At 36.9% G+C, this 12,772-nt stretch overlaps 1 protein-coding gene across 1 annotated transcript; it reads left to right on the forward strand.

Annotated features, from left to right (window-relative positions):
• The first annotated feature begins 3,540 nt into the window (after positions 1–3,540).
• On the forward strand, positions 3,541–8,895 carry LOC136260620 (ras-related protein rab7-like). Its single transcript, XM_066054427.1, has 4 exons — positions 3,541–3,669; positions 8,149–8,275; positions 8,333–8,551; positions 8,604–8,895. The coding sequence occupies exons 1-4, from the start codon at positions 3,608–3,610 to the stop codon at positions 8,739–8,741; spliced, it is 546 nt and encodes a 181-aa protein (XP_065910499.1). The 5' UTR covers positions 3,541–3,607; the 3' UTR covers positions 8,742–8,895.
• The last annotated feature ends 3,877 nt before the right edge of the window (positions 8,896–12,772 follow it).

A 12,772-nucleotide genomic window follows, 5' to 3' on the forward strand; every position in this document is an offset into this window, starting at 1 on the left:
AAGCAAGCACAAGCAGCTTATATCAAATTAATGGCAGCTGTGATTACTTTTGGTGAAAATTGTCAGATTCAATATCAAAACACATAATTTTCAAAAGTTTCCCTGAAAAGGGAAAGGTACATGCAACAGAAAATTTGGAAATCTGTCACCAAAATTCCTGGAGCTGCCCTTGGTCTCCACTGGTCCAAATTAATCATATACCAAATGTGCTCAGTATAGTGCAAGATATTTATATGCCTTGCATGAGGTAGATCATTGTAGTGATTATTCCACAACAGCTAGATCTCTTGACATCTGTCATGTATTGTGAGGTCTGAGTGTTCACTACATGTTGCAGCTTATTGCATGGACTGAATGTGGTATTATGTGGTTGATGACTTGTTATACATGCACATTTGGGAATTCCAAAGTACAGTTCATTGGCTATATGTTCCAGTTGTAGATAGAGTCCACATCTTTATTAGGCTCTAAAATATAAATGACTATTATCAAGATGGACTCTTGCTATTATGCATGAGAATTGAAAGATAATTCAGTTTTAGTGATTGTATTATCAATATACAGAAAAGGTTCTAAGGAATTGACTTCTGTTGGTAAAAATCATTCGCATAGATTGAGTGGTTTGAAAACTAACTACCAATTGCAAAGATTAATACATGCGTTTACCTACTCCATAATTATATTATTGTTAACATGGGATTCCATCCTTGGCCCTCTTCCATATGTGCATGCTGCAGAGTGTGTAGCTTGGTATGTGCCTCAGAGCTCCCCCAATAAAAGTCGGTGTCGATACATGACCATGCATGCATGCACAAATCAGGACACCTAAAGAACACAAGACGCTTATCCATATTGCCTATAGAAAATGAATATGATTTGTTCATGATTGTGTCCAGACCACATTCTTTTGTTCCAAGTGGTGACCTGTCAATATAGCTAGGTGTTTCTGGATTGGTTGTTGCTATGTCACCATCATTGCAGGGGCGGATCTAGGATTTATAAAAGGGGGGGCTAACTCAAGGTACTATAATCTCTTGGGTAGAGGTGTGTGAAGCATGCTGGAACTGGGGGGTCTGGGGGCATGCCCCCTAGGAAAATTTTGAAAAATAGATGCTAAAATACTGCAATTTGGAGACATTTCCACATAAAATTAATATATTTTCTGCCTGTAGATATTTTATATACTGCCTGTAGATATTTTATATACTGTCTTTAGATTATAGGTATGGCTCTCTGAAGCATTTTGCTAATGAAAAAGTTTGGGTAGGTACAGACAACCAAGTACATGATGCACCCCTCTCACAATTGCACAGCACTGAATAGGTGCATGTTAATGTTGAAAGTGGAAAATTTTAAAATTTGAACAATACAAGATTGAATCTGAGAGCATTTTCAATGGAAATTGTGAACCTGAATTAAGTATTGCCATACATATTAACTACACAAGTAGATGAATGAAGCTTTTAAACAGACCAATTCACTTCATTGTATGTATGGGTGCAGGCAGATTTGGAAAAATTCCATAACAGAACCAACTACATGCTTCCAGTAAATGTTCTATTAGAGTAGTTAGCTGACTGCTCTATTAGAGTATCTCGATCTTGAACACCTCCAATGCTGATCCAGGTCCTTGTTGCATAAACGTTAGCATAAATCCACTGATAATACCTTGGAAAGACGTTTATAAGGTGGTTTTATGAGTATTTTTATTTATTTTATTTATTTTCCAAAAATGTGCAGCCTCGATCAGTTTGAGGATTAACGCACATATGAAACATGCAAACAAAATGTTTTACAATATGATTGATTATGGGATTACTGATTGGTAGGGGAAAGTAATAATAATTTCAGTTGGTACTTAAAAATTTGTAATGATTGTTGTTGGATTAGGTCAGGTGGGAGTGAATTCCACAGTCTAATTGATCTAGGGAAGAATGAATTACTGTACTGATTGGTCCTTGCATAGATATGATGAAATCTTTGATCATGTCCTCTGGTGTTAGAAGTGACAGGGATTAAATCAACTGGAGATATATCAATGAGATTATGAACAATTTTGTAGAGGAGTATTTGTATTATTAGTGATCATATAATTATGCTAAGACAAAATTTCATTATAATACTCAGCATATTGATCAACTAAAGCCTATATGAAGGGGGGGGGGGGGGGGGGGCTTCAGCCCCCAAAGCCCCTCCCCTGGATCCGCCCCTGCATTGTATGACCATACAGTAATAGCAAATCTAGTGGTGTGCTAAATCTTTATTATAACCATGCAACATTCATTGAACACTGTGACAGTGCAATAACAATGCCACAGTAGCAGCCCAAGCAAAATAGAGCAATATGCCCAATAGCTAACCCTAAGGCTCAGCTCAACTTATAGTTAAGACCGACTGAACCAGCAATTAATTACTTTACATACTACAAAATTAATAATTATAGTACCGGCAATACTCACCACATGAAGGCCTATACAGCCTGGCTACTTGGCTAAGGAAGTTCGTCTGGGAGATACTGTTCACTGCAGTATTTAATCATCAGTAAATACAGTGAGTTATTTTTACAAACTAAACACTGAACCCATAGCTACACAGTAAAAACAAACTAGTGAACGTCACTACTAAATGTAGTGAACGTCACTACTAATGTCTGCCACAATACTCACTATTTTTGTGTAGTGACGTTCACTACTAATTTTGTAGTGAACGTCACTAGCTACATTGACCACCAAGTAGTGACGTTCACTACAAAAAGTAGTGACGTTCACTACAAAAAGTAGTGAACGTCACTACTTAAAAGTAGTGAGTATTGTGGCAGAGCAATTCACTACTAAATTTTTACAGTGTATTATTGATTTCTGCTGCAGGAAATAATTTGATCACTACCCAGAGGCGTATGTACGGAGGGGGGTTTCCAGGGGTTTCAGGAAACCCCTTTGGATTTTACACAGTACTTCAAACATTGAGAAATTGAAGCTTCAGGTTTGAAATCTGTCATGAAACAGGGCACATTTCTTTTATGTTAGTTAAATAATAGTTTCTAACATGATAGCAACACTTATAGCATTGTTCTGAATTATGATTTTAGTGAAAAGATCGAGATACTCTAATAGAGCAGTCAGATAATATAAACTACTCTAATATAACAGTCACTTAGCTGAAGTGGAAACCCTTTTTCAAAATTCCTGCGTACGCCCCTGCAGTACCAGTGAAGTCTACACCATAGATATTAGAGCCTACGGAAGCTCTATATCTATGTCTACACTGACATTTTGTACCTATTTATTTGATACACAAATTAGCTATTTTTAATTTAGTCTGCTAGTGTTATGGTGTTACTGCTAGTTGTATGGCCACGGTAATAATGGTCAAAGAGGCGGGCGCCACCGAATTGCATGGTGTGTTATATTACCAGTTCTTAGTTTGTTATTAATGCCTTTAGTTTAAAATTGCATAGTTTCGTCCCCTTCCGCCCACGCGCTCGATCAAGCGAAGATCGAGCGCGTGGGCGGCTAGGGACGAGACTATACACGAATTGCAAGGCGCTTAATTATAGCGCCTGCTACACTCTATCAAACAACATCTTCCCATTCAGTGATTCAGCATTATGTCAGCAGCCGAGGCAACAAGAAAAGTTATGTTGAAAATTATGTTACTTGGAGACAGTAAGTAAGTGAGGTTGACTGCATATCCGAGCTCAAACTGCTGGACGGCTTTAGCTACTTGAATGTTATTTCATGAAACTATATACTGAGAGTGCAGAAGACGTATAAATTATATATATATATATAGGGTCTACTGGGTATGGCTTCTTAGATAGCTGAGAGGTGATTAGAGCCTACTAATATCTATGGTGCAACAACGTTCAGAAATCCGGCAAGGAAGCAATGTGACCAAGAGTGCACCTTACGATTATATTAGAGAGAGAACCATCATTTTCTGTGAATGCTATCCCATTAGGGACCTGAGAGAAGGCTTGTGATGCTTTAATGTATGATACCATCTAGTGCTATTATGTGCCAAAGTGTATTTTATTGTATGTATGGCAATTAAGCACACTTTGTGTAAATGTGACTAAAACCAATCCACAGAGATATTGGAGTGACCACAGTTATCCCCACTAACAAACCTGTCACCATAGAAATTAACAAATTAATGCTATGCACACATGTTGGAATTCCAGTACAATTATCGTGACTCAGTCTTAAACTATAAATCCAGCAATTTTTTTTAGTAGCTGCCAGTGGCGGATTTTCAGAGGGTTTCAGGTTGAGGAAGTTTTTGTTAACTGTCAGGAGCGGATCCAGACTTTTTGAAAGGGAAGTTCCACTCTGGAATTGCAACTTCAGCCTAGCTTTAAGAAGAAAGAAAAAGTAGCTACCTGCAGTTGAACACCGTAATAGTATTTCAAATGTAAAAATATGAAGTTTGGCCAGTAGAAAAAGTCCTAATAATAATACACTATGTATAACTCTTGGTGATTTTATCACCCACATGATGAATCGTAAATAAATTAAGGGTGCACACTATTTTCAGAGGGGGTTTCAGGTGAAACCATTGCAACCCCCTGTATCCGCCACTGGCTGCAGGTTGTTGATGCCTTCAAATTTGCTGCATTGATAGCCACACCTTAGACCACACTCGCAAACAATGATTAGAAAACTGTACAAACTGTCCATTACTAGGCCTGCGCCGATTATGCCATCATAATTTGGGGCATAATAGGTAGCCAAAGCATTGAGCATAATGGGCACAATTTTTGTGCATTGGTTATCAGAGAAGCTGAAACTTTGCATATTTTGCATGATGCAGAGGGATAGTGTACAAAGACAGTAAATATTAGATTTACAGACAACAGTTACTTGTGAAGGAAAGACTAGTTAAAGATCGACATACTCTAATAGAACAGTCACCACACGAAATATCGTAATAGAAAGTCCACAGATACATTTGGTCGTAAGCCAAATATACTCTCTTGACCATACCCTTGGACTATATTTTCAGTATTGCAGTTGCCATGGTGCTTTAACATAGGCATGTGAGATCTGATTTCTTGTGTTTTATGGGTTTTTGTATTGCTGTGTTCATATGTTGCTAGTTAATGAAGCTTCTGTGTATAACATTGCCACCTATTGATTTTTACTAGCTATATGGGAAAAGCCCATAAGCTGCAAGGCACAGAGGAGTCCTGCACAGCACACTGTTGCTGAATTCCAACAGTCATCAGAATAACAGAAATCCTTTTAGGGATGGTTGTGAATTACATTAATGCATTAACATGGTTTCATTGGTTATAACACCCACATAGCTAGTGGCTTTGTATCATCTATTAATGCACTGTCATATAGGAGTGTATCCATTCACTGGACTAGACTACTGGACTGGACTACTGGACTCGCATAAAATTTGCTCAAACACATTTTTTCTACCACAAACACCTTTTTCAACCACTAAAAGTGATTACATAGAGTAGTATACTACACATGGAGAGGGCTCTTGCCCTCTCCATGTCTTGTCTTGTATATTAGAGGCACACACGTGCAACTAACTGTAGTCTATTATTTTAAATTTATTTAAGCACAAGTGCTGAATGTCTATAGGACACCTGGTCCTACAGCCTGTTTAAAGATGTGTGTTTGAAAAAGGTGCTAGTTTTGGTGGCTTATTTAATGGTATAACTTTGGTTTGAACTCTTGTTACAGTTACCATATTTTGTTACAGTTACCATATTCTTTTGTAAATAATTATGTGTAACCTTACCTTCCTGTTTGAAAGTGTACACAATGAGAAGCAATTCTTTTTAAAATGTAACCCTGCCCACTCGTTGCTATTTACAAACATAAACCAAATAGCCGGCAATGCTAGAGTGAATGTGCAGACTACTGAAAGGCTATAGGCGATTTCTATGTTACAGAACATAATTGCATGGTGTAAAATTATTATTGTGTGCTATAAGGCTATAGAGAAGACAGACAGATGCATTAGTAGTGTTAACAGTGTACAGTGCTTGAAGCATTGTTAGCAGTTGGCAAGTTATTTTCGATAATGAACTGCACTTAGGTTTTAGTGCAGTTTTTGTGATCAAAGTACTAGTTTTAGTACATGTTTTATGTCAGTGAATAGTATCAATTTCTAAAACACTTTTTGTGGTTAAGTCTGATGATAAAAGGCAAGAAAAAAAACTTGAGTCCCGTTCAGTAGTCCAGTCCAGTAGTCCAGTCCAGTAGTCCAGTCCAGTCCAGTAGCCCAGTCCAGTAGTCCAGTCCAGTCCAGTAGTCCAGTCCAGTCCAGTAGTCCAGTCCAGTCCAGTAGTCCAGTCCAGTCCAGTAGTCCAGTCCAGTAGTCCAGTCCAGTAGTGAATGGATACACCAACTACCAAACGGAAGCATGTGAAAATTGGTGTGGATGTACCTTGTATAAAGCCCAACTAGACTTCCAAGTTTGAGCTTAAAATCTTATTTGGTTGTTGTATATACTAGACCGAATCAAAATCGTTACTTGAAATCCTGTTGTTCTCATACTAATTTTGGCCCCCCGCCAGTAACACTTTGATGACTTACTACCAATACCATCATTTAGGACTATATATTCATTAGTTATTAGCAGAGCCATAGTTTATTGTCTTCCATCTTATCTACAGTGATTGGAAATATGAGGGCATGTCACCACCTCTATAATCTCGCTAATCAGCTCGTATACTGCTAAATCAAATCATATGAAAATTGGTGTGGAAATACTTTACACAAAGTGTAGCTAACCTCTGAATTTGAGCTGAAAATCTTTTATGATTGTCTTGCTACAGTGGATTAAAGTTGCAGCTCAAAATTCTGCATTGTCTGACAAACATCATTCATTCTTGGACGACAGCCATATGGGGCAGCCAGCATTTTTTGATTGACTTGATTTCTATGATTTATTAATTGGCCTTATGCCCTCAACAAATGCACAGGTAAAGTGACATAGTCACAGTGGATTATTGCGGAAGTTTTAACATCGTAGTTGGATACTGCTTGGCTTGCTTCAATAGAGCGGTTGCATACCCTACCCTTGTAACTGACTGACACCATAATTATTATTCTTGTACCAGGCTGGAAATTGCTTCAGCCTGAATGAAGTGAATAAGAGAGTAATTTAGACAGGAAAGATATTTAGAAAAGATATCTGGTGTAGGAGACCTGTACTGTCTTACCTACGAAACTGCCCTGGTATGCTGTAAGGATCTGCTATGCCTGGTATCTTTTCTAAATGTCTTTCTTGTTACTTACATCTAAATTGCTAACTTATTCATCTTAGTTTTTGGTCGGATTCATCTGAAGCCATTTCCAGCCTGATACAAGAAAAAAGCATTGATTACGTTACCATGGATATGCAAACATGTCCATACCATGATTAAATTCTGTTATTAATTGAAATGAAAGGGCTGAACATAATTACATTGTGCCTTGGTCACAATTAAGCAATCACTGAAACAGTTAGGGTTTGATGTCTGTATGGAGGTGCCAGGTTTTCTTTTGCCAAAAGTTTTTCTAGTGCTGAATGTTCTCTCCATATGGCAGTCAACAATGCTGTAGAGTATTAGTAATACATTGTGAACACACTACAATTCTGGGAATCCACCAGTTTGGGATTTTCCAATGTCAATAATCTTTGACTCTTTGACGTTGAGGCTTTCAGCCTCCCTGCAAATCCCTAGGTGAGATAGTGACTAACTAATAAACAATTCTGCCCTAACTATTGGTACTAATCCCCAACCCAGTCATTAATACTTACAACAGTAGTGTGTTTTACAATTACAGTGACAATCGTGTGTGTATGTATGTGCTAACTTTGTGTAATGTAGTTATCAGACAGTTACTACACTATCACCAGTCCTTAACATTCAGTGTAGTATAAATGTCAGTGTAACAGCTGGTGACAAGCTATGTATAGAGGTCATGATAAACTGTATCATTCACATGCCATGCACATGTGCTTATATCATCAGAAATGTAGCACTTAGATGTAGCTCCGAACATAAAATAGCACTTAACTTGCCTCCTGACCACACCCTCATCACTTTCCATGGTGTTAATTATTTAGCTTATGTTAAGTTTATGGATCCATATAATCCATTATTAAAGTGTTAGGTTTTATCACTCCTTAATGTAGGGTTGGAAAGACTTCATTGATGAATCAGTTTGTATCTAAGAAATTTATTGAAATGTACAAAGCATCCATTGGAGCAGACTTCCTTACAAAGGAAGTTATGGTAGATGACAAACTGGTAACAATGCAGGTATGAGCTATAGAATTGTCACTCTATACTGTTTTTACTGCCACTGTATTCTGCTAGATCTGGGATACAACTGGAAATGCCAGATTTCAGAGTCTTCAACAAGCATTCTACAGAGGGTCTGACTGTTGTGTTCTTGTGTTTGATGTCACAAACAACAGCTCATTTTGTACACTACATAAATGGAGGGATGAATTTCTAAAGCATGCTAAACCAAGTGATCCTGACAACTTTCCTTTTGTTGTGCTTGGAAACAAGATTGATTTAGAGGACAGACAGGTATACTGATGTGTTGATTGTTACTGCATGGATTTCTAAAAATGAACCCCAGGTGTCTATAGTACAAGCAGTGAACTGGTGTGAATCAAAAAACAATATTCCTTATTTTGAGACAAGTGCTAAGGAAGATACAGATATTGAGCAAGCCTTTCAAGCTATAGCCAAAAATGCTCTAGGAATAAGAGAATAAAACAAAGAGGATAATTATTATGATACACATTTAGTTATAGTTATACATCATATAATTAAATTTTAGAAAGTGTATTTTACTTAATATGTGATTGTAAAGGCTTGAATTAATGTTTATTATTGCTATACCTATACTCAAGTGATAATCCTTTCTAGTTAGTGAATAAATGTGTTCTATAGCTCACTAATAGAATGAAGCATTTCAATAGTATTATTGGTGACATTAGAGTGGAATTGATGCTAGTATACATATCAGTTGTGGATTGAAACATGGCTGACTAAGAGAACAACAGATTTGTGAACAACGAGGTTAATGAGGTGATAAGGGAGAACAAACTACCAGTTCTCCACCTGCTTCAGTTTTAGGAACTATTAAAACCATTTTATATATCTACATCATGACGTTACGCATATCACCGTTAAGGCTCTTTGCATATATACAATTGTTTGATGTGTACATAATTCATACTGAAAGTTACAATCAGATTAAATTGTTTGGCCCATGCAGTAAGCGTAAACTTGGTAAACTATATCTTTCAATGTATTGTCATGAAATGAACATAGTCTCCACCTGTCATGCTTTACTAACTATAATTAATGTGGTCACATATTGGAAATCAAAACCGAGCACACGCTATTTGGGTATATCTTGTCATGGATACCACATATCAACAACAATACATAGAGCAGTTAATCGTTGAGCTAGCACCTTAACACAAGGTAAGTCTTTTATTTATTTTTTTTGTTTAAATCTGTGTTTGTCTGCAAAGGAAGTAGTAGCTGTGTTAGTGATGTAATGTGTTGTGCAATCCAATATGCGATAAGTCTTTGGAGACATGATTACTGTGACTGAATACAGACTTTGAGGTGTCAAAACCTTGTGATTGTCAGCTACAAAAATACAAAATATATTTATAACCTTGCCTACCAGTGTTACCTTTGCCTTGTGGGATGCAAGAAGAATCATAGTTTATGCATATGAGTGCACGATGCAACTATGATGTGTACATGGTTATGCATTAATTGCAGTAAGTTGTATATAATTATGCGTTTGGCAAAATTGATGGAGTGATAAATAGCATCTGACCGGTCTATTAGAGTGTGAACATTCTATTATAGTATTATCAATCTTTTAGAGACTTTCAGTCTGCACTCAGAGATAAATAATTTCTCATTCATAGTGGTTCAACCTTTTGGTTTAGCCAATTACAAGAGTTATGCCACCTAATTCCACCGATTATTCCTCATGAATGTCCAATATTTTAACATTATTCCTGCAAATATCCTGAATTATTCTCACAAAATTGCATATTAGGTGCAAGCCTAAATATAAAATAGTGCTTGTCATAAGCGTATAAAGTGAATCAAAGGACAGAAGGTGTATCATGCAGCTACAATCAACACAAGGCTAAGCAATTGAATAGACTAATACACATGGCAAAACAATTAACCCACAAAGCACCTAAGTACGTACGTACAAGTGACAAAGAAATAATAACGCAAATACAAATTGATTACTGCTAAACTTGTAGCTACAACAGATTTCTAAAATGGGGTCTAATTATGATGCAATTCCTGAACATGTAGACTCACATGGAAAAAGAGAAAACTGCATGTCAGGCTTGCATGCGGCCTCATTACTGTTAGCTGACTGCAAAGTGTCAGTGTATATAGCTAAGACTGCCTTTGAATTGTGATTATGGAACAACCAGCATGCAATTGGAAAAAGAATTGCTTGGCATTCACAATGCTATAGTACAGTGAAACCTTCCTCTTTAATAAGACCACTGTGGTCATCTCTGATAGATCCCAACAACAGCTACTTCATGACCTCCTGAACAGAGAGTTCTATGAACAGATTGTCATCATGTCATGAAGTTTTGTAGGCCTTTTTGTTTATGGTGTCGCCATGCAAGAATATTGAGAGGACAAAAGCAGATAATGCAATGGCAAAATAGAACAATTAGGAATTGAAGAAACCTTAAACTACTCAGTGTATACTCAATATTATCATGAAATTGTCAGCACTATAGTTCACAACAGGATTAGTAAAAATAGTAAATATTTTCATTAATTTTTACTATGACAGATTTATTAACAGTTCTACAAAGCCACAACATTCAGCTACACCCTGTACAAGTATTTCTAAGAGCTTATAGTTTGAAAAGCACTTTCCATCCAGCTGTAAAAAACACACAAATACAATATTATGTAAATATATACCAAGTGTGTATGATTTGTGAGCTATCATTGTTTATACTGAAATGATAATAAACATGACCTGATGGGCCATCAGAGTGGAGGTGAGGTGATGGATCACAAGCTCATGGCTACTGGTTCTATTATTCAGGGTTGAGGCAAAGAAGCATGTATACCTGTACAATTACATACACACAATAGATACAACCAACAAAAATAAAAATCAACTATGGCATAATTATATAATAAAGTAATTGATTCAAAATCATTTACTGCAGAAATTTCTACAATTGTTCCAGCAATCCGTTTGATGGTAAGTTACTGTACATCCTAAGCGCATACAGTCTATACAGATCAATTCATCATTGCATTAATGTTTCGGCAAATCAATTATTGGATAGTACATATGTCAGTATGTCACAGAACATTGTACATGGATGCCCGGCTATATAATATATGGCGTATGGTTGCAGTCAATGGAGAGCCACCTATCAGTATATTGCTCCACTACACTCCCTCAGGTATAGGTGGGGCTTTACAGGGGGAATCAATGCAAAACTGTTGTCCCACCCTGGGGCATTTCACTAAGTACACGAGTACTTTGTGATACTGTTTTCTATACGTCAAATCCCCATGCTACAACTGGGGGCTTGTGGTGGGGGATTTCACATGCTACAGTTGTGTTTGACATTTGGGTGATTGAATATTAACAAATTATGGATACTGGATAACTTTCTATACTCACACCCAAGGAAAAAATTTGTGATTCTCATCGTGGGAACTCCAACAGGAATGTGGGTGGGAAAATGGAACAATTTACCCATATGGGAAATCATGAATTCCCATCATCTATGTGTGATTACCTTAAAGGACACCACATTTGGAGGTTGCATTTACTTGTACTGATTTATCTTTATTTACCTGTATTTAATGTTTGCCTGTAGAACAGGTAAATACAGGTCCCAAAGCTGGCATCCCATCTTGGGAATATGATTTTCCTATATGGGAAATTGCTCCATTTTCCTACATTCCTACTATGATTCCCACAATGAGAATTGTGAATTTTTCCTGTGACCATGGTAACAACATTTGACCTTGTTTCCCCACCATAGCCCAAGGGATACTACTGTTAGAGGGGAGCATAAGAAATATAGAGTAGATGCTGGTATTACGGGACAGGGGGTAATATGGGTTGCATAGCTTAAAACAAGTTTAGTGGGTTAAGTCCTGCAGATTGAGGGGCAAAAGGATATCAATGAGATCATCATAGATGGTGATTATAAGTCAACCACAAATATAATTATGGCTCCTTAAATTTGCTATACCATGTTGGAAGACTGTCAATGATTGTCTTTGTACCACTCACTATATAATACGAAGCATATATATAAGAAGCCAGTCAACTTGACTTATGACTTTACAGTACTGCATACAGGTATACGATGATTACAATCAATGGTATTAGGGGTACTAGTACTGAAGGTCTGCTAGCTCTGGGCTAGCTAGTGGTTATAAAAGAAACAAACTATTCAAATTGCTTAGCTATAAAAATTACATTACAGGGAATCAGTGTCCTGGCTTACATGTGAAATTTACCACAATTTCAAATATGAAATAGTCAACTTACAAGCACAACATCTCATAATACTATACATTATATATGGGTAGGGAATGTGTGAAATACTAGTGAACTCAGGGTTGAGATGATTGCAATGCTTTGAAGTTAACTACCACCACTACTCTACTGTCGAAAAATTTCTTAAACCAGCTATATGGCATACTCATAGTTTCATCATAAGGTCTCCACACTATAGATCATACGATCCTATTTGA

The sequence above is a fragment of the Dysidea avara genome, chromosome 7 (genome assembly GCF_963678975.1).
Source record: "Dysidea avara chromosome 7, odDysAvar1.4, whole genome shotgun sequence".
Taxonomy (NCBI): domain Eukaryota; kingdom Metazoa; phylum Porifera; class Demospongiae; order Dictyoceratida; family Dysideidae; genus Dysidea; species Dysidea avara.

What these genes read in the sequence shown, in the direction of transcription:
- LOC136260620 (XM_066054427.1), top strand. Translation starts at nt 3,608, where the DNA reads ATGTCAGCAGCCGAGGCAACAAGAAAAGTTATGTTGAAAATTATGTTA. An exon ending in ATGTTACTTGGAGACAGTAA is followed by an intron (nt 3,670 to 8,148) that starts GTAAGTGAGGTT and finishes TCCTTAATGTAG; the next exon opens with GGTTGGAAAGACTTCATTGA. An exon ending in ACAAACTGGTAACAATGCAG is followed by an intron (nt 8,276 to 8,332) that starts GTATGAGCTATA and finishes GTATTCTGCTAG; the next exon opens with ATCTGGGATACAACTGGAAA.